A 22,727-nucleotide genomic window follows, 5' to 3' on the forward strand; every position below is an offset into this window, starting at 1 on the left:
AATGGTTATGTAAACATCAACACACCTATTTGCAAAAGGGCATGCATGCCACATCTGCCAATAACCTCTTCAGTACATTCTGTTAATATAGACAAAAACATTCAAGAAATGCCCTCCGCTTTATCAAGTGATATTGACACAGTCCTATTAACATAGGACAGAATGAGAACAGAAACGATATGTTAAGTGAATTATGTAATGAAGGTTTATGTACATATTTGAGTGGTTATCAAATCCTGTTTGGAAATGTCATGACACAAGCTATGACAGCATTGCTAATGGTATCTCTATGATGATTTATGAGGCATTTTAACAATGATCCTTGTAAGGTTGACCTGCACCTGTCCTTTCATGCGGCTAAAACATGAACAGTTGGTTGATATAACAACCTTCTTCTACCTGATATGAGTCAAATGTATTTATACTGAATGTGTGTGCAAAGCACTTTGTCTGAGAAAAATGCCATTGTGAAAGGATGAATTGTTCATCCCAAGCCACAGACATGTCATCCAGTCATTTCCATCTTGTTATTTGTATGAGTCATTTCAGACTGAACATATGGAAGCATTATGTCTATTTTGTTAAGATAGAACCAAATTATAGTTTTGATGAAGACCTAACCACAGTCTATCAAGCCAGCTCCAGTGTGGGTTAGATAAACAATGGCGCCCTCTGCTGTGCTTTTTCTTTTACACCGTGTTCTTGGTCTTTCTGTGGTCTGCAGGAGAATGTCTTTCCATGTTAGTGGGCATACATATTTTGCCATAACCTGCTAACTATAACCATAACGCCATATCACTTTCTGAGAAGGTACCATTCATTCGGATTGCATTTAAAATGTTTTAAAGCACAACAGTACATTGTATTGAAGTATAGTGAAATGAAACAAATGGATAAAAAAAGTATTCACAATAAAACAATTTTATACTTGTGATCACAGATTAAGAACATGAGTTTAAGATGACAATTTTTTTTTTTTTAATTCTTTTTTTCCTCCAACACTTTTATGTACTATACAGTATAGTTGTACTAATGTGTACACATTTTCTAAAGAAGTTAATGACGAAGTTCAAGACACTGGAATATGAGTTATCTCTCTTCCTAGATGCTACCTAATAAGAAAATGTTGCCTAAAGGTTATATATATATACAAAATGTGCAATGTTTGAGTTCACACTTTGCAGGCCAATTTGGCATTAAGTAGGTTATCTGATGCCTCATTGTGTCTACTTCTTCTGTTCTTTTTGCTTCCATAGGGCCTATGTTTCCCTTAATTCAAACAACAAAAACGCCACTAAATTCCCCATCACCAAGATTCCAAACCTGGTCACTAGGGGCTTTGTGTGTTTGACCAATGGTTTGTGTTTAGGGACATATTGTGTTAATTTGCATCTGTAGTAACCTAACACATACATTTGAACTCTGACTTTTTTGAAAATAGAACAAACTATTTGTGAAGTCTGTATAGTTCAATGGGAGGGTACTTATTGGTAAAGGTTTTTACAACCTTCTTGGCTCACTTTAAACTATTGTGCTGTATTGTATTGTATTGTATTGTATTGCAATGATAGTCTTGGATTGGATTGTGTCATGTTGTTATGTGTCGTTTGTAGTTTGTTGGTTGTTACCGTGTAGAACTTGATCGTGGTACTGATCTTGAAATGAAACAGATTAGCGCAAAAAAACTAAACTGTTAACCATTCTGCCGCGCGCTCTCACGCAGCGTATGCGCAAGTAAGTCATCTGACAGCTCCTCATCGCGCTTGCGCTAGGAATTGCAAGATGGCGGAGAGTGCGGAACTGAAGGTAAAGCGCAGTTTAAAATCATTATGAATTGTAAAGGTATTACGCATTTGTATGCAATGACAAGTCTTCAACGCTTCTATTGAAACGCAACTTGGAATTTGTCAGAATTATAAATTCTGTGAACACAAAAGTAGAACTTTAATGACCCTTGAGTGCGAAAGCCTGACAATGTTATTGTTGAGACCGTTTTCCTACTGTAGCCTACTGTAGCCTACCTGCCTATTTGCCTGATACTCAGCAGCAAAATAACATTTATTTCAAACAAGATTTATAATGCTAACAATCATTTATTCCAAACCCTCTGTAATTTGTACGGATCTGTGCACAAAAACTTTGTTGACAGTGTTGCAAAAATGGGTTAATTAGTTAGCGCCCGTTCTGTCGGACGCGGATTGGACAGTGTTGAGAGACAGAGAGATGCACTGTTATTGAAGTATCTTAAGTTCGTTTGTTCCCAAAGTTATGGCAGAAACCAGAAATGCCAAAATTGTCATTCATATTAACTGTATTCAAACTATATTAATATTGTCGTTTCATATTAATTATCGAACAGGTCCAGTTTTCTGTCAGATGGAGTCATGGGTGTAATTCTGTTGTAATGACTGTCCAAATGGCATTAGTCATGGCAGAAATCGTATAGTTTAATACCAATTAAACATATTTCAAACGCATGGATTTTATTATTGGTGACAAAGACTTTTTCCATGTTAACGCAAAGTTTTTTTGCATGCCTTGTTTTTTCATGTGATGCATTTATTTATTGTCATGTAACTTTAATACTTGTGTACTTTAGTACACAATTTCTGTTTGCCTGCCCACTGGAGTGAGATAGACTTTCTCAGTCACATGTCTGTGTTAAGTCACAAAGTGATTGCATGCCATACTTCCTCTCTCTTTTAGTAAATTCAACAAAATGTTGATGCAAATTTTTTATGATGCAGACAAGCCTACTTTTCTGTCTGCATATTTCTGTCTGCATATCTTTCTCTCTTTCTCTCTCTCTCTCTCTCTCTCTCTCTCTCTCTCTCTCTCTCTCTCTCTCTCTCTCTCTCTCTCTCTCTCTCTCTCTCTCTCTCTCTCTCTCTCTCTCTCTCTCTCTCTCTCTCTCTCTCACACACACACACACAACACACATGCACACTAACAGCTCGCCAGCTAGGCCTAGTGCTGAGATTGCCCACTAACCTGCTGTCCTCCTCTCGGAGATTAAGGGTTTTGGAGAAGTGAGTTCACACAGACAGTCAGTGTCTAAGGCTACTGGCAGTGACTCCCAGATGCAGATTAATTACATATGTGTGATGTATACGTAGGCCAGTCAGATTTACAGAGTCGGTTTCCTTCTTATCTAAGTGTGGTGTATAGTGGCCAAAAGTTCACCAACTGCTGTGTTGTTGACTATTATCAGAGGATTCAAAAGAGCTATATACATTCAGTAATTTAGCAGACGCTCTTATCCAGAGCGACTTACAGTAAGTACAGGGACATTCCCCCCGAGGCAAGTAGGGTGAAGTGCCTTGCCCAAGGACACAACGTCATTTGGCACGGCTGGGAATCGAACTGGCAACCTTCAGATTACTAGCCCGATTCCCTTACCGCTCAGGCACCTGACTCCCTATATACAGTAGGTCATCCTAGTTATGCAACACATTTTTCTTTTTCATTGCCTTCAACTTCAGCAGGCTAGTCAGCCTGCTGAAGCCTGCTCAGTTACTTAGTGGTGTATCGATCCAAAAATACCCCTTTATATGATCCACTAAGGCTACCAGTTTCATTTAGCTACAGTAAGTGTCAATATTATTTGGGGTTTACCAACGATCTTCATCCACTGTCAAGAGTCTTTTAAATCTTAATTGCACTGAGTCTGCAGATGCAGCATCCTGTCTATGGAAAAAATCCCTGCACTGGAGACTTAGTCATACAGGTGGAGGCTTAATAGCGCTGGTGGCTAGGTTAATCCATAAATGACAGGTCCCTACTTCTGTTATCCATCTGTTCAACACCTAGCTATTTGACTAGTTAGCTAGTTATTTTCACTGCAGCTGTCTATACTTTATGAGAGTATGAGACATCATGGATGATGACTATTTTCATCTCTTGAACAGCAGTGTAGACAGACTCCTAAGACGGCAAAGTGGGCAAGTTGAGCTAACAGATTGTACAGATGGAGTAGCCTAGTTTTGAATCCTGTTGGGACTTCTATGAAACCAACATTTCATCCCTAAATACTTTCCCTTAGCTTAAGATTTCTCCCAATTCCTTAGTAAAAGTTGGTCTCTGCAGCTTTATGAATAGGTTCAAGATAAGATAAATAGTTTTGTGAATACGAGCCCTGATCACCAAATTAGGTAATGAGGATAAATGAGCCTGCCTATTTTTCATATTTATTGGTTATAAAAACATGTCACATTTCTGGACCTAAAGGTCAAATTAGAACATAAACTAAGTGTAGGACAGTAGAAAGAAATGTTCAGGGCAGCCCACCTGACAGGCTTGGTGATTATGATAACAGTGCCTTCGCTAGGTATTTTGTGTTTTATTTTGTTTGTGCCAATTAAAAAATTGCTAGGTGGTAACAAGAAATATGCCTCAAAGCTAGGAACATTAAATTTGATTGTGAAATCTATTATGCAAAGCATTTTTATCACAAAATCTGAACTTTTCTAATTTGTCAACTTTCCATTTGGTCAGGCATTCCACTTGCCTGACCAAAAAGTTAGTTCGTACCACACAAGCCATTATTAAATTAACGCTGTTCCCTGGACCATCAATAAATAATCCACTGTACCCTTCGGTGTTCGCGCAAAGCAAAGTCTTTATGTCATGAACCTTGCTATCCGTTATTCTAGGAGCGGTAGAGGAACATTTTGAGTTTGCTGTTTTGAGTCTTCTGACAGGCAGCTAAAGATGAAGGGCCAGGACTGTATCAGCTCTCAGAAGAAGACTTTCTCCTAACTGGCAGCTGCTCCAGTACCTATTTGCAGGTCTCACAGTTTCTTTTCTCAGTTAACCCTCTCTACACCTAAGCTTAAGCTATTACACAACCACGCACATCAGACCTAGTTATAGACAGTGTCAAGGCTATTGCCAAATTGGGTTTCTTTAAGTAAATCTGGTGGTTTGAGCATAGGTTTAAGATGACATCATCTTTTGGAAGGAGGTTTCACTTAAAGGCTTGTATTAGGCTTGTATCTCAGACTAGTTTAGTAAGCTGTGTTGTTGCTGTTAAAGTTCTATATACACTGCCTGTTTCTCTTCTATGAAGTTGTGTTTAAGAATTGTGTTACTGTGAGATTTAAATAACAAGGCTCAGGTTGTGGCTCTCATTCTTTCACTAACTATGTAGATCATAAGAAGGTTGCTTACTAATAGTAGAACTGAGAAACATTTGCACAAATCACCTCTTGCTGTGACCTCTAACCTGAGGGATATCACTCCATCCAGTCTCCAAGAACTACTTAAATAATATTTTCTGATATTTACAATTGCCCTAGCCATTGTGAATTAATTTAAACCGGTCAGCCTGATATTCTGTTTCCTGGAAAAGAAATATACTAGCTGTAGAATACCCTTTCACTGGTACCAGGCATGTTGATTTATTAGGTTATTGTTTATCCCAGTCTGCAGCAAACATTGTTAGAAACTGAATTCTGCAGCAAACATTGTTAGAAACAGAATTCTGGAAAGCACCTTCTGTTCTCTTTTATTTAAAGCCTTTCTCTTGTAGTTGCCTAACAAGACTTTGGAGAGATTAAAAACTATGTTTGTCTTTGATAATCATTATAAGACATTTTTACATCAGCTCAATGTCTTTGCCTTTCCCTCAACTCTTTTTTGGCCAACTTTTTTAGATATTCTTCTCTTCCCTCCTTGTAGATGCATGAGGAAAGGGTGGAGGCAAAATGTAATAGGGCTTCACTACCAGCATCCAGTTATTAGAAACCAAGATAGCTCCAGGATTTAGAAAGCAGTATTTGCCTATGGCAAGGTGGCATATCTGATTTTCTGCCAGACTCCTTCGGGTGCCCTACATCCATGTCTAAATTGTCTTTAACACTGGGAGCAGGAATGTTCCCTCTCATTTCCTCATCTCTTTCTCAGTCATGATGACCTGCATCAAAGTCAGTCAGTTATGACAAACAGAAAACAAAAACCAGATGCCCTACTGAGTTTGGTATTTGCGTGGATTTGATAATCTCCTCCAAGCCTTGGGGTAGCCAGCCGGATAAAAAGTTTGGGCAAAGGTGATCCAGGATTTAGACAGCCGAATACAGCAAAGCTCTAGATTACCTAGATAAGAGTCAAAAGCCCTCACTTTTGGGAACAAAAAGTGCAGAAAAACCTCTGTGAGAAGGACATGACATCTGCATGATTATTGTTAGATAGTATCACAATTCTATCTGTGAAGTCGCTCCCACAGAACCATAGTCTGGTTTCACATATCAGCATTCAAAGTACAGACTGGATGGAGAAATCCAACAGGCCTGTTGTAGTATGAAAACACTCATAAGAATTGGGCAAGCATAAATACATTGGCCACATTATAAAATCATGGTACAGCGTCTCACTAGAAGCAATGGTAATGGAACCTGTTCCAGTCGCTGATGTACTTGTCCATGATAGGCCATGTTCTTGGATGTGTCGCCGTTCATTGTAAATACTTCTGCTTCTTTTTTTCGATCAGCCTTTTAGCCGTCAGATGACATCAGTGAAATATCACTTCTGAAATATCACTCACTGTCAGCTCCCGGCCTTTATAAGTCTGATAGTTTTGCATTCCTTTGGTCGGAATATCAGTGAGGTGTTGCTCTAAAATGCGCCTTGTGCATGTGATTGCATCACTCACTGTCAGCTCCCGGCCTTTATAAGTCTGATAGTTTTGCATTCCTTTGGTCGGAATATCAGTGAGGTGTTGCTCTAAAATGCGCCTTGTGCATGTGATTGCATTTACATGTGTGTATACAAGTCTAATGACATGGTTTGTGTGTAAACGGGTGCACATTTTTTGACTGGCTTTTGTTTTTGTGTGTACACACCTGCTGTGTGAGTGCCAGAGTGTGAGCCTTTTAGGACAGAGCACTAAAAAAGAAAATCATTGAACGTTTGCATGGGGTGTGACTGTGTGCCCCCAGTGGGTCGTAATTGTATGTGTGTGTGCTTTGTATGCGCTAGGTGGGAGCTAATGCATTTGTGTGTGTGTGTTTGAGTGTGTGTTTGAGGATTGTGCATTTGTCCTATCGTACGTGTGTTTGCTGGCCTGTTTGCTGCTAAGTCCTTATTCCCCCTGAAAAATGAAATGTGAGTTTATTGCTACACTGCAGTCATGTAGCTCAGTGCTTCTCCTGACAGATGAAATGGCACATTCAAAGACAGTGGACTGTCCAGCCAAACCCAGCAGCCACAGCCCAGATTCACACCTTTAAGCTCCATTTTGTTCCTGGTCTCTTTTTAATATGACTATGCTGTTGTTCTGCATGGTTACCGTAGCTGCAGAGCAGTGGATTATGAACAGGTGTGTGTGTGTGTATACGTGATTGTATGTACTCTTAATGCGGATTAGTGAGAGTTGGTTGTGCTTGTCTATCAGTGCATGTAGTATCCTATATGTGTGTGTGTGAGGGTGTTAATAACATCTAAGCCTCTGTTTAGTGATTTAGTATCATGATTGAGCCCCCCGTCATCCCCTTTTTTTGATCTCTCTCCCTCTCTTTCTCTCTGTCAAATCCTTTTTTTCTCTCTTCTCTTCCCCCTTATCTCTCACACTAAAGAAAATGCCTATATGAAAAGACTCTTGGCAATATTAACTTATAAGCATTCGAAGAACTGGAATTGTCGAAACATTCTAGTACATTCTTGTAAGTAAAAGTAGAACAAGTTCTTCTTTACCTCTCCATCCTACAAATGTATCTTTCTCTCTCACTCCCACGGTAGTATGACTGAAAGAAGAAGGGAACAATCTCTCGGAAAGTTAAGTCTCTCGAGATAAAAAGCAGTGAAAAAATGTCTGATTCCACATGTCTGCTTCAAACTTTAGCTCTGTTTTGATGTAAGCTGGAGCCTGGATCAATCTTCTCCAAATCAGAACCCTGTTTTATCCCAAATGTGTAACTTGAATAGATTTCTGATTCGCCAAGGCAAGCACAGAGCTTTGTGTTTGTACTGTAAACTGTGATTGTTGGGTGGAGCTAACACTACTAGGCACGGCTTGTGCCAAGCTGTCACTGCAGACTAGACACACATGAATGCATACAGTTACACTAACAAGCATATGTAGAAGCATACAGATTCAATGAAGATGAGACCCATGTTGGGATATTCATTGAGTTTTTCTCTTACCCAAGTTTTTGTGCTGTTTTTCTCTCTCATTTGTTTTGTTGGCCTATATCTGTGTACTATGTGTGTGTTTCTCTTTGTGTTTATGATTGTGTGTGGAGTGTTCAAGTAGATGTGCTAAGCTGTCGTTTATCCGGGATCTGTCAGGGGATAACTTATATGAAGTCAAACCACCCCTCACATGGGCTTCCTATTAAAGGTGTGCATGTATGGATGTGTGTGTATGTGCGCACATCTCCCAGCATGTGCCTCTGCTATTTGATTGCATTAACGAGGCTACATAACGTGTGAGTGTGTATGCATACATGGTTGATGTTCTTGGTATTTGTGTGTGTGCTTTAAATGCGTAATCTTTCTTTTACTGAGGGGAGGCCTTGAATATGTTCCATAACAGAGCACACAGCTTCTTCCTGTACTGTCACTTCTTATCCAACACACACACAAAAGCACACACCACACACACACACCACACCAAAGCACACTTAACTACATACTTCACTGCACACGTAAACCTCTTTTCTCTCTCTGGACAGGGTGCTCTTGTCTTTCTTCCTCTTTCTCTCTCTAGGGGAATTTTACCGCTCTCTGTCTCTCGCACTGTATGTCTGTCTCACTTTCTCTCTCTTATAGCCTCTTATAATCTTTCATTTTATAGCATAATCTGAAATGTGAAGATAGCCTGCTTTAAAGCCAAAGAACACATCACTTGATTTACGTTTACAACAGACAGTTTCAACGTCATTGGAACGTCAACGGAAACTGCCAACACTCTTCAGTTTGCACTACACAAAGATGTGTAGGACAACCAGTGTATTCATATGTATATATCTGTAATATTTCTTTCACTTTTTTTCTTCTGGAATGATACTCCATTAATGTGACAACTGCATGGCAAAAAATATTATTGGCCACTTAATAGGCTTGAGATGCTGTTGAAGGTAAAATGTGTCATTTGCATCCAATTAGCACGGGAATGAATAGGAGCTCCTTTCTGATTGGTTCCAGTCTCCAGGGTTAGGCGAGTGTAAATCTCATAGTTCAGAACAGAAGTATAATGAAATCCGAGGGTGAAACATCATTTCTTCACCCGGAGGGAGAACCTTGATTCTGGACAATAGTCCTGTTGTTTTTGGTAATATGTTTCTAGCAAGATATTATAGAACAAACCTACTGTGAAAAAATCTTTGAATTATGCTTGATGAAAAGCCTTGAAAGAAAGAATATTCTAATGACCACCACAACCCTAATCCAATGCACAATCAAGGTTTATTCCAGTACACAGCTGTTACACCTGTTAAAGCACTGTAGATATGTTGGTCTACTGTACTTCAAACAGCATACATCACAGAAGGACTTGTTTGTGCATCGATATATAGGCTGGTGGTGGTCATTTGAATTTCCTTTCAATTGAGGCTTTTCACAAACCATAATTTACCACATGAAACAGTTTTTTGTTTTTAATTGATTCAGAGGATTAATGCAGATGCTGATATATGTTTAGTGCCAATAACATATATCGGTCTGTCTAGTAGCCTAACTAGTTGTGTGTATTGATGTGTGGTTGATTGGGGGCATATTTCAGAATGCGGTAAGAATGATTTAGACCAGACGGTATTCACTCTTGTTGACCAGCTCTTTCCCTTGTCTAATTTTTTGTCCCTCTCTCCCTCTCTTCTCCTCGGCCACAGCAAATGGTGATGAGTCTCCGTGTCTCAGAGCTGCAGGTTCTGCTGGGATATGCCGGGCGAAACAAGCACGGGCGCAAACACGAACTTCTCACCAAGGCCCTTCAGCTGCTCAAGGCTGGCTGCAGCCCCGCCATCTGCATGAAGGTCAAGGAGCTGTACCGCCGACGCTTCCCCACCAAAATGGTCCCCCCTACGGAGATGACCCTGCCTGGACCACACCACCCGGCCTCTGGGGGGCTGGTCAGTGGAGGGGGCGCCGTGCTGCCTGCTGGACTCACCCAGCTGGCATATGAGGGCCACGCGGGGGCGCCCTCACCGGCAGCGCTGCTACCTCTGTCTCTGCTGGGGCCTGGGAAGCACGAGCTGAGCTCCCTCACAGCGTCAGGACACCACCTGGGGTCAGCAGCAGCAGCCACGCTGCACCCTGTGCACCCTGACGTCAAGCTGCAAAAGCTGCCCTTCTACGACATGCTGGACGAGCTGATTAAGCCCACCAGTATAGGTGAGAGGGGTCAAATGTGTGGAGGGAGGTGGGGATCTGGGATACCTCAAGACTGCATTTAGCACTTAACTTGACTCGCATTTGAAGCATATATTTTACATTTTATTTTTGTTCAAAGGCTCAAAGCAGCAAACTTCATTCCTATCTATTGATTATCCAATTAATTTGCCTTATGCTGAATTCCAAATTTAAGGCCTGAGATCTATGCAATGGGGTTTTCACTCAATTATAGTTTGTTTAGATATGCATTACAAATCCAACTGGGCCTTGTCTGATAAAAATCCTTAAACTGACGGAATTCAAGTGCAAATCTATGGAAATGTATCCATGTTCCTACATTAGCATTTTAATTGAGTACAAAGGGATTGGGATTAATGTGTTGCATGTAAAACACATCACCTTCACCACAAATGTGCACATGCACACACACACAAACATCTCTCACTCTATTTCTCTCCCATCGTTCTTGCTCACAAACAATTTGCATGGAGAGTGATACATTCATGCAAGCATACACCTGTGCCTGCAAGCGCTTATCAGTTAAATGTCTTGGCCACACACACACACAGAAACATACCACAAAGAATTACTGAGCCACACATTCTTACATACTTTCACGTAAATTATGCATCTACATACATTTTTCTACACAAAATGGAACAGGGACATATATGAGAGAAGACGAGGGAAAGGGTGAGAGGTGAGAGGAAAGTGAGAGAGAGTTAGAGAATGGAATGTGAGGATGTGATGTCTTCCATCCTATCTGCAGGATAAAGACTATTAGTAACTATGAAGAGCTGACCCTCTTCCTCCCCATAGGACAGCCACACTTTCGATGAAGGAGGGTGATCAATGCTAGTTTGCTCTCTCTTTATCTCTCTCCTCTTTTTCTCTCTGAGAGAAAGAGTCGTCGGGGTCAGTCCGATCTCAACCTCTCTTTTTGTGTCCAACCTTTTCACTCACACAGTTGTGTAGGCCAATGTGAGTAAATGTGTGCTTGCGCCACCTGATTAGTCTCTCTCTATATCCCCACCCCTCCATCGCACTCATTTTCTATTTTCCGCTGGCAAGATTCCCCTGCCTCATGCATCTTACTCTTTATTATCTCTGTTATTTTATCTATGGCCTCCCCTCCCCTCTCCTCCCCTCATTGTCTCTTCGTGTATCATTAGCTCTCTTACTTGCCACCCCCCTGCTCTCTTTTTCCACCATTTTGGCTCCTTACTCTGTCTTCTCTCTTTCAAGCTGTACTTGAACATTGTTTGGCTCTCAGCTCTGGTTCTCGCTCTCTCCCCATCCCTCCTCTGCTCTCATCTTCAGAGTAGAGACAGTTGCCTATCCCCTGCTCCTTGGAAAGACACTGATTGATTGTAATTAGTCTGAGAGAGAAAGTTTCACTGGCGTGGGGTAACTCCTTCTCCTTGAACACAGATCTCGCCATTATCATTGGCTTCATCATCAGACGCAGACGTGAGCTTCTGTATTCATTATGCAAATCAATGTGGTGTGCATACATTATAAAGCAGATTTAATCACGGCAGATTATGGGCTCAGAGCAGAGGAATTATACATGCAACATGTGTGGGGGAGAGGGGCGTCTGTGGTATCTTGTGTGTGATGTTATCAAAGGAGAAAAAGTTTTGATGTCATTTCTCCTTTTGTAATGTCTAACTGAGGATGGGAGAAATCTTCACATTTAGGAAGTGGATGAATGCAACTAAGGCCTATTTCATCTCCACAGGTCTCCTCAGGTGGTCCCTGCATTCACAGGGCTCCACTGTTTGAAATGTTCCCATTTCGTAATGAATGTTAACATACTCTACCCAAAATGTCAGCTAGGTTTAGGCTAACCTTTCAAGGTTTAGAATGGTACATTAAATGGCTGCTGATGGAGCTCTTCCTCTCCAAACAAGATGGGCAACATCATGTTCAGCCAGGCCCAGAGAATGTGGCAAATATTTGGACATGAACAGGCTTTTCAGTAGTACCTCTCGTTACAAGTGCTACAATAAAACTTTATAGTATTGCGTATGCCAGTGTTACACAACTTTCAGTTGTTTAAATTTTTGTACTGCTCCATGATAGCAGAGATGATGCCCAGTCAGAACAAAATCACTAGCAAATACACACACACACTTTGCAACTAATGCACATGCAAGCTCCTACAAAAGTATAAACTTGCATGCACGCTCACTACCATCCTTGATATCACAACTATTGCTTTTCTAATGAACACACAACCAACCTATCCCTGCATAACTCAACTCCTGTCTGGATTTGAGTAATGCAGGGAGCTCAATACACCCACCACTTCACACAGAAACATGTCATGACCTCTGAAAACAAACCTCACAACTCCTACTCCTCACAACTACAAACTACAAAACCCACAAGCAGCACCGAATACACTGCTCAAAACACACACACTCACAGGTCACTGAGATGGCTAAAGCAGACTCAGTTTTATTGTATTTGAAACATGAACCCTCAGGGATCTGTACTGGTCCTTCTCATATTGTATCTGTCCACATTGCATCCATTGGCTGTACTAAGGACTAATCTAATGCTGAAGAGAAAAGGGGGGGGGGGGTGTAATCGGGAGGTTGGAAGAGGAGAGATCACAAATTGAAAGGGGGAGAAGAGAGAGGGAGACTAGAAGGGGTGAGGGGGAAAAGAGAGAGCAAGAACAAAAGAAAGGAGGGAGACAGACAGAGCTGTAGTGAGAAGCAGCAGGAATGGGAGAGAGAGTACAAGAGGAGAGATGAGTGGTAGAGCAACAGAAGGGGGGATGGTGGAGAAAGAGAGCGCAATCACAGGAGGGGGGGAGCGGGTACGTAACTGGAGAGAGAACATGAAAGGGAGAGAATGGGTGGAGAGCGAGAGATGGGGGGGAGAGTACAAGAACAAGAAAGAGACAGCATGAGGGAGGGAGGGAGGGAGGGAGGGAGGGAGAAATTGTCTATTTATAGAACGTGCACTCAGGAGACTGGTAGGAGGACATCTATGGTTGTTAGGAACTGTACTAACGTCTCTTAAGGATTTTTGTTATTTTCCTTTTCTCTTATGCTATTGCAGAGCTTATTAGGTGTAGTACGCTATAATATCACGCCCCCTAATCAGTAATGCAACCCCGCCCCCGCTTGTTATCTTGGCTATCAGTGAATATTTGTGTGTGTGATGACGCAAGTTACATGGGGGTGTACTCTTCCACACAAACAGACACACTTCCACATGCACATCTCCACCTAAACAGGAAGTAATAACATCTTTAAACCAAGCAGTCAGTAGAGAGGGGGAGAAACTTGAAGACAACCCCAGCCTTAATATCAACTTGTATCAAAAGGAAGGCAATCAAGCTGGTTTCAGTTGACAACTTACACAGAAGCTAATGATATCCAAATGCATGTCCGGCATGTTAATGCAGTTTCTCTCTTTGGTTTTAATCATGCCTAGCAGTTACACACGCTCTGTGTGTTAAGCCAGATCTTTCGGATGCTTGGAAAATTTTGGATTGTGCTGCTCTGGGATATTTTAAGGGCCAGCAGGCAGCTACAAAAATGTTGTTTGCAGCTTAAAAGACTCATGTAGCACTAAACCTAGGATAGTGCACCTGTTATTTAGAGAAGAGACTGTAGAGACAGACACACTAAAGTCTTTTTTGGTTGAGGACTCTCTCACATAATGTTCTTCCCTGTATTATCCTTAGCCATTACTTTTTCTCATTCTCATCTCTTGCTTTTTTTCTCCCTCCTTTCCTCTCTGCAGCATCGGACAACAGCCAGCGTTTTCAGGAAACGTGTTTTGCTTTTGCACTAACACCACAGCAAGTCCAGCAGATCAGCAGCTCAATGTGAGTGAGTCCAGGCTTCCAAAATATAAAACCACTTGCAGGTTCAGGGTCATAGCATACAGTACAACCAAGCATGACAAGCTCACAACATAAAAACAGCAATAAATAGTGTTTATGATTGAAATCATTAATAATTTATTTACTAATAAATGTTATATTTTTCTAGGGACAACTCGGGGACCAAATGTGACTTCTCAGTTCAAGTACAGTTACGGTAAAAGCCTTCCGCACTGAATACAGGCAAATATGTGACATGTTGGCATTACTGTAGCCTAACATTCGTGTGGAATAATAATATTGATCAATTATCTATCTTATGCAGGTTTTGTCTGTCAGAGACTAGTTGTCCTCAGGAAGATCACTTTCCACCCAGCCTGTGTGTGAAAGTGAACGGGAAGCCGTGTAACCTCCCGGTAGGAAGTGCTCCAGCTCTGTCTACAACCTACAAGACACCAACTATATCACAAAAGTGTTCCTTAAGTGTTGCTATTGGGACTAAAGACTACATATTAAATTGAGTCTCAAAATGAGCATTGTTACTGAACACAGCACACACGCATGGCACCTTTCCGCTAGGCTTGTAGAGCCTGTCATCTTTGACAGTGTGCTGGCTGTCTCTGCTTTCATCGTTACTGAGATGATTCCTGACTATCTGGAAAAAGAAAATCTTCTCTCACCCTTTCATACAACGATGATAAGACATCCCACTGCTCTTCCTCTGGATCTCTCTGTCCCCATGTCCTTCTGTATGTCTAACGCTTGACGTCTACCATCAAATCAAAATGTATTTGTATAGCCCTTTTTACACCCAAGCATGTCACAGAAGGCTTCACATACGCCTATAGAACTGCCCCTCAACCAACCTAAACCCTCATGTGTTTCCTTAACCTCCATCACCCTTTCATTCAAAGATGTTGACGTCTCTGTCATTCTGTCTCACCCCATGTCCCTTCCCAGGGCTATCTTCCTCCTACCAAAAACGGTGTGGAGCCCAAAAGGCCCAGCCGGCCCATCAACATCACCTCACTGGTCCGATTGTCCACCACGGTCCCTAACACCATTCTGGTATCATGGACGGCTGAGATCGGCCGGGTAAGAACAGGCTGAGGTCTAATAAGAGACACTTCAATCCTCACTGGCATTCTGTGCTCAAGCTGGACTCGAAACACTTCCTGCCGAGGACAAATGTCAGCTACGCAATATGTGCACAGCGGAGTCGCTCCAACAGGTCTCATCTTGATTGGATGCATAGGCTCGTGTGTGTACGTGTGCAATGTATTTGAGAATGTAATGTTCAAATGTGCACAAATGCGTGTCTGCAAATATTTGTCATGTTTCATGTGTACGTTTCATGTGCTGGGGGTGTTCACAGAGCTACTCCATGGCGGTCTACCTGGTCAAGCAGCAGACATCCACAGTGCTGCTACAGAGACTACGCTCCAAAGGAATCAGAAACCCAGACCACTCCAGAGCCCTCAGTAAGAACATCTAGCATGATGTGCTACCCGAGCATGCTAAGGAGTATGATAAGCTACATGCTCAGTGTATTTCTAGGGATTTAGCCAAGGTACAGTTGGTTACCTAATACAGCAGCCACCTCGTTTGTCTGCGCGCTGTGCTTCTATGATACTCACATGTAGCAGGATTGCAGTCTGGTTTACGGGTTCAGTAACTCTTGAGCAGGTGTATGATTCCATGATATGCTTAAATTTCTCTGGGAGTTGTTTATAGGGTGAAGATGAAAAGTGAATAGAAATAAGAGGAGAAATGCGCCATTGGGAGGGTTGTGGTTGCGTTAGGTAGATTTGTAATGTGCTGTGTGTTTTTGTGTACTCTCCTCCCCTTAAGTCAAAGAGAAGTTGACAGCAGACCCAGACAGTGAGATCGCTACCACCAGTCTACGGGTGTCGTTGCTTTGCCCGGTAAAACAAAACACACACATGGTTCCACTCGTTCCACGTGTTTGTTCATCCTCGAACCCCCTATCATGTGTATCTTGTTTCAGAGAGTGTATAATGCCACCCATCCCCAAACCTCTGCCACGCCTCACTGTGCTTGATGCACCTGGCCATTTGTTTCCTTTAATCCCATCAATTTACCTGTGCTGTGTGTGTTTGTGTGTGTGTTTGTGTGTGTTTGTGTGTGTGTGTGTGTTTTTGTGTGTGTGTTTGTGTGCAGCTTGGAAAGATGCGCCTGATGATCCCATGCAGGGCGCTGACGTGCTCCCACCTGCAGTGCTTCGACGCCACTCTCTACATCCAGATGAATGAGAAGAAGCCCACCTGGGTGTGTCCCGTGTGTGACAAGAAGGCCCCATTCGAGCACCTCATCATCGACGGGTGAGGGCAGCAGTGTTACTCTGAACATGAGAACAATACTCCAACCCTGTTGTTCAGCTTTTAAAAACAACAACAAACAACAAGGGCTCATATGTCTGTTTCTCTCAGGCTATTCATGGAAATTCTCAACACCTGTGTAGACTGTGACGATATCCAGTTTAAGGAGGATGGCAACTGGGCCCCCATGAGGTCAAAGAGGGAAGTGCAAGAATTGTCCTCAACTCCATGTAACGGTGTGGAAGGTGAGAAACAGCCGGGCAGTTCAACACCACAAGTGGCCGTGCGAGTGCGTAAATCGCTCATGCGGTCTCCAACACACCTTTTTCATGCTTTCGCGAGGACACAAGTCTCTCTCTCTCACACACACAAACACGATCTCTCTAACACCCCCCCCCCCCCCCTTCAGGCTCTCGTCGGACTCCAGCCGCGGGAGAACATAGTGTGGTGTCCCACAGCACCAGTGACGGTGCTCACAGCAGGCAGGTGGAGGTGATTGACCTGACCCTGGACAGCTCCTCCTCTGAGGAGAGTGATGACCCGCCTCCCCCACCCAAGAGGGTCTGCCCATCCCTGTCGCCCACCTCACCACCCCCCATCAGCAATGGGTGAGGCCCGAGAGGGTTTTGTGAAATAATTCCCTGTTTGCAGCTGAGCACACAAGCACCAATCACATCCATTTACCACAGATGGACTCCAATCAGTTGTAGAAAAATCTTAAGGATTATCAATGGAAACAAGCTACGACAGAGCTCTATGTCAACTGTCATGGCAAAGGGTGTACTTTCTGATTGCACTGTATATTGCACACACAGTGTATGTTTCTTTGTCAGATCATAACGCTCCACGGGACCAAAGAAAATAACAAAATAAATGTTGAACTCCTAAAACTAGCATGTCACCACTTCTGCACATATATCTTCTCACTCTCTATGTTGAACCCCCCCTCTCTTTTCTTGTGTCCGTGTGTAGAGTGTTGAACCTGCACCACCAAGCATCCCCGGTGAGCCGTACCCCCAGCATGCAGGCGGTAGACAGCAGCTACATCCCTCCAGTACCACCCCTCATCCAGGACTACCGGCAGTACTACACACCCAACGACCTGTCGGGTAACACACCATATCTCTCATTCCAATCTTGTTTAAAAGAAATCATCATATAGAACTAATAAACCAAGTTAATCTTGTGTTTGATTTAGCAGATCTGAATTTTTTCTCCTTCCTGCAAGGTGACAATCAGGTACAGTATGTTTCATCCATTCAAAATCTAGTATCAAACTGTACAGTATAACCACCGCCCTTACTGACAACAGGCAATGGCTTGTCAACTGTATTTATTCTCCCTTGTGTGTGTGCATGTGTAGCATTACAACATGGTGATGGCGGCAGCGGCGGCCGCCTCAGCATCAGATGACCATGAGCTGCTCCTCAACCGCTTCCTGCCATTCGGCTCCTCCTCCTCACAGCTGTTCCTGGACCAATCGAGCGTTGCTTCCGCCGGCTCGGTGCCCCTGGCCACTCATGGCAGCAGCAGCTCAAGCAGCAGTAGCAGCAGCCTGGTGTCCTCCAGCAGCCTCAGAGACAGCACGCTCTCCCACAGCAGCCTCAGAGACAGCACGCTCTCCCACAGCAGCCTCAGAGACAGCACGCTCTCCCACAGCAGCCTCAGAGACAGCACGCTCTCCCACAGCAGCCTCAGAGACAGCACGCTCTCCCACAGCAGCCTCAGAGACAGCACGCTCCCCCACAGCAGCCTCAGAGACAGCACGCTCTCCCACAGCAGCCTCAGAGACAGCACGCTCTCCCACAGCAGCCTCAGAGACAGCACGCTCCCCCACAGCAACTTCAGTGACAGCACGCTCTCCCACAGCAGCCTCAGAGACAGCACGCTCTCCCACAGCAGCCTCAGAGACAGCACGCTCCCCCACAGCAGCCTCAGAGACAGCACACTCCCCCACAGCAGCCTCAGAGACAGCACGCTCCCCCACAGCAACCTCAGAGACAGCACGCTCCCCCACAGCAGCCTCAGAGACAGCACGCTCTCCCACAGCAGCCTCAGAGACAGCACACTCTCCCACAGCAGCCTCAGAGACAGCACGCTCCCCCACAGCAACCTCAGAGACAGCACGCTCTGCCACAGCAACTTCAGTGACAGCACGCTCTCCCACAGCAGCCTCAGAGACAGCACGCTCTCCCTCAGCAGCCTCAGAGACAGCACACTCCCCCACAGCAGCCTCAGAGACAGCACGCTCCCCCACAGCAGCCTCAGAGACAGCACACTCCCCCACAGCAGCCTCAGAGACAGCACACTCTCCCACAGCAGCACACACTTGCACACACACTCTGGCGTAATGGGCAGGACCAGCTCCGAAGTGGCGGCCACCGCCATCTACGGCGTCATGCCCGATGTCATATCGCTCGACTGACCCCTGTAGACTGAAGCAACCTGTTCTACAACAGCGGTCAGCGATCATGAGATTATTTTTGTGACTCGGCTGCTGGACTGATATGAGAGCTTTAAGAGCTGTCAGGGTAACTGTTGTCTGTGGAGGACCCTTCACCTGACCCTAGATTGACATGGAAACAGTTCTGCAGTTTGTTTCAACACCAAGTGGCTAGACTGGCCACAAATCAATTAATTGTCTGAGGTCTGTGACTTGGTCACACTCAGTATGACTGAAGTGCTTCACTGGTACCATTTTGGCAAGAACTGCCTGGAGCAGAAAGAAGGAATTTTTATATGAAAATTGACGTTGTGTATAGAGAACAAAATCTATTTTCCTCTTTTACTTTTGTACATAAACTACTTTCTCCTTTCCAAATGAGTTACTTCAATGGACATTTTGAAGTGGACGCCAAAGCATTTTTTGGTTTACACCGCATCATAAAATGTTCATCGCTTGCAAATCACAGCAATTTTTATATGTTTATTTTTCTTTCAACGGATTCCATTTCTAATGTAATCCTCGTCACACACATCCATTATATTACTTTTCTCTGCATCTGTGTTATTACCGTCAAATGTGATTCACAAACCTGACACTGTCCTCCATCTAAGGCAAGGTAGATCAAAAAGACCTTAAGATAGTTTGGATGGTTCCAATGAACAAATGTACTTTCCAAAGTGGATCTCTATACATCTGTTCCTGTACCTATTATTTTTATTATTCATATAACTTATCTAACATAATATATAAACTATTAAATGCATTCCCCGGGGCCTTCAGGTTATTGTGACAGGGAAAGTGTGTAGATTAAACCTATTTTCTTTGCTGGAGTAGTTAAAGGCAGTTTAAGGTGTGATCGTGAGGGTGCGATTGATTGATTTAGATACATCTTTTCAATACTCAACCATCTCAATAGGAACTACACGACTTTCTTAGTCTATCAGTATTTCAACTTGAACGACCTTAAACCTTTTACTGAAAAAATCTGTCCTCTGATTTTAGTCTCTCTTAGTTTTTCAGGACAACTTATTATTTTACTACTTTTACTTTGAGCCTTTTCAGTCTCTAATTATTTTGTAGCTTTGCCAACCCCTGCTTTAGAAAAATGCAAAAAACTGACTTATGTATGGAAACTCAGTGCAGGTTAATCTGTATGGGACAGTGTGACATTGCTTTCAGTCAAGTATTTTCAAATTCTTTGTTAAGTCTCTGCCATCAATTTAACTCTAGTCCAATTATTTCAGTGCAAGTTTTTCAGAAATTAAATGACTGTTCAAATATATTTTAACTACCATTGGTGATAATAAGCTTTGGAAGAGAGGCTTAATTTTCAATATTGAATGTAGCAGTAAGATATGATAGAGACTTTTCTAAGACACCATGCTACCATTCCAAGTCTAACTTCGCTTTCATCAGCAACCAAAATGACTGTTGCCAAGTCACTTGTTCACCCCATTTGTTTTACAGCCCTTCACATATCTTTCCTTTTAATAACAGGACACAACAACTTTACCCACGTGTTAGGTTTAGGTGTCTTTAGATTGTCTCTAGATTTACCCTACTGCCACCATTGGTGATATGAGGTGAAGAATATAAAGTTAGGGATCCCATGAGGACAGTTGCTTCTAGGGCAGGAAGTTTGATCTCCCCCCCTCTCCCTCTCTCTCTCTCTCTCTCTCTCTCTCTCTCTCTCTCTCTCTCTCTGTCTCTCTCCCTCTCAGTGTCTCTCTGATGAATCTAAAGCGAAACGCTTTATGTCAGACAGCTGCTTATATAATATATATATATAAACATGGACCATTCTTGCCAAAGTTAAACAACAGCTGTGTTAGCTGTTTTGAATTTTAGCATTTTTCAGTAACTTGTGGTTGCTGTGAGTCAGGTATCAGTACAGCACTGAGAATATAAAGCACAGGGTTTGCTTCAGATGTGGGGATGACTGAAGACTTTACAAAGTATTTTTCCCTCTAGTTGCTCCAAGGCCTTAAAGGTAGACAGTTTTTTTTTATCCAGCACAATGCACAGGATGTATCCATGTAGCTTTCTTCTCCTTCCCCATTGGGTGTATGATACATACTAACCAATGAGAATACAGAATACAGAGGTATTCCTATATAGCTTTGACATTGTTCATGCAAAAGTAACACCCTGAAGTCCCATCTCCCTCTGCCAATAATAGATAAAGATCACAGCCATTTTCCATCTAACTTTGTCTCTGTCTGTCTGACACACAAACACACTCTTAGTTGACACTTCAGCTCTAGAAGATTGGCTCTCTACATGACCATATGCTGTATTTTACCATGTTGTGCAGTATTTTATTTATTTTGTAATTTATATATGTATATAATATATTTTTACACTTTGTTGATACACATTGATATGTAAAAGAGAAAAAACTTTTAAAGGTTTATGTAGTTTATTTAGTTGTGTTTGGACAGTGCTGTACTGTCAATTGTAGCTTTTATCATTCACATACATAATTTTATATGTATGTGTATTGCAACAGTTATCTGGCTTTTTTATAATGTCCCTATTCTGGTACTCAACCAATGATGGGACACAATGTTTGCAGTGAGCCTACAATTTGAAAGAAACGGATCACTTAAATGAACTTATTTATTTGAACTTATTCACTGGTCTCAGAAGTTTCCGACATTAATTGCACAACAATATACCTATTTACCTTTGCTTTGTCAAAGATCAAGACTTTGCTGAATGTATCCCCATTAGAACCTTTTTGTTTACTGTATGCATGGAATAGCCCCACCCACTTCAACCCAAATAGGATTAAGCGGAGAGCTGTCGGTGTCACGAGTAACCATAACAATGCATTTGAACACCACCTGAAAAGTGAATGAACATGTTGCTGCTCATGATTTAAGACAGTATGACTGTTCTGTGTTAGAAAAAGGGAAATGTTATAATGTCTTGTTTGAATTTCTAAACATTTAGACCATTTTGGAAACTGAAAATTGTGCAAAAGTGGGAATTTGAATGTTTTACTGTCTTGTATCCAAAAATGAGAGAATTGATTGAAAATTGTGTGGGCCTACTTTAAAGGGAGTCTACTTTAAAAGTCTTTAAAAATGAACTAACTGAATCTAAACTCAGATTAGTATTCACTCACTGCCTTAACTTCACAGATTCAGTTTTCATGTCTCCCTTGTGAGAGAAAGGAAAGGCTTTTCTAGACAAGGAAAAGACTAGTAGGACCAATGCCAGTTTGTATAAAGTACTGAGTAAATATTTATTACTTGCATTGGAAGACGTTGTTTACTTATTGAATGTTATCTGTTCATGTAGGGAAATTTAGATGTATTAAAAAAAAACCATTCAGTTAACTTGTTATGTTTTGCTTTTAATCATTTACATTACATTTAGCAGACGCTCCTATCCAGAGCGATTTACAGTAATTACAGGGACATTCCCCCCGTCTGGGAATCGAACTGGCAACCTTCAGATTACTAGCCCGATTCCCTAACCGCTCAGCCACCTGACTCCCTCAGATTAATCAGATTAAATGTTGCACTGAAGAACATGCAAGTTAAAAGGCATTTTAGTAATGGTGTGAACTGTACACGTGGTGGCAGTGTAGACATTTGTGGCTATGCAATTGCTTAATTGGTTAAAGTTCCAACCATGGGTAGCACAGGGACCGACTAATACACCAATATAGGCTACATCAACACTTCGAATTTGCTCTGCATGTTGATGTTTTGTAGGCTACTACAGAGCAGTCGTTCTTAATATAATTAAGATATTAAAT

At 42.4% G+C, this 22,727-nt stretch overlaps 1 protein-coding gene across 1 annotated transcript; it reads left to right on the plus strand.

Annotated features, from left to right (window-relative positions):
• Nucleotides 1-1,780: 1,780 nt before the first annotated feature.
• LOC134028020 (E3 SUMO-protein ligase PIAS1-like) lies at nt 1,781-22,296 on the plus strand. Its single transcript, XM_062471323.1, has 15 exons — nt 1,781-1,806; nt 9,825-10,326; nt 14,092-14,176; nt 14,343-14,390; nt 14,499-14,589; nt 15,134-15,268; nt 15,549-15,654; nt 16,025-16,098; nt 16,355-16,515; nt 16,624-16,757; nt 16,922-17,120; nt 17,485-17,621; nt 17,714-17,751; nt 17,876-18,114; nt 18,823-22,296. The coding sequence occupies exons 1-15, from the start codon at nt 1,783-1,785 to the stop codon at nt 18,935-18,937; spliced, it is 2,088 nt and encodes a 695-aa protein (XP_062327307.1). The 5' UTR covers nt 1,781-1,782; the 3' UTR covers nt 18,938-22,296.
• The last annotated feature ends 431 nt before the right edge of the window (nt 22,297-22,727 follow it).

This window comes from Osmerus eperlanus, chromosome 10 (genome assembly GCF_963692335.1).
Source record: "Osmerus eperlanus chromosome 10, fOsmEpe2.1, whole genome shotgun sequence".
NCBI lineage: Eukaryota > Metazoa > Chordata > Actinopteri > Osmeriformes > Osmeridae > Osmerus > Osmerus eperlanus.

Excerpts from the sequence above, each read along its gene's own strand:
- LOC134028020 (XM_062471323.1), top strand. The coding sequence starts at position 1,783 with ATGGCGGAGAGTGCGGAACTGAAG. Across the intron at positions 10,327-14,091 it reads GATTAAGCCCACCAGTATAG|CATCGGACAACAGCCAGCGT; the intron begins GTGAGAGGGGTC and ends TCCTCTCTGCAG. Across the intron at positions 14,590-15,133 it reads GGAAGCCGTGTAACCTCCCG|GGCTATCTTCCTCCTACCAA; the intron begins GTAGGAAGTGCT and ends GTCCCTTCCCAG.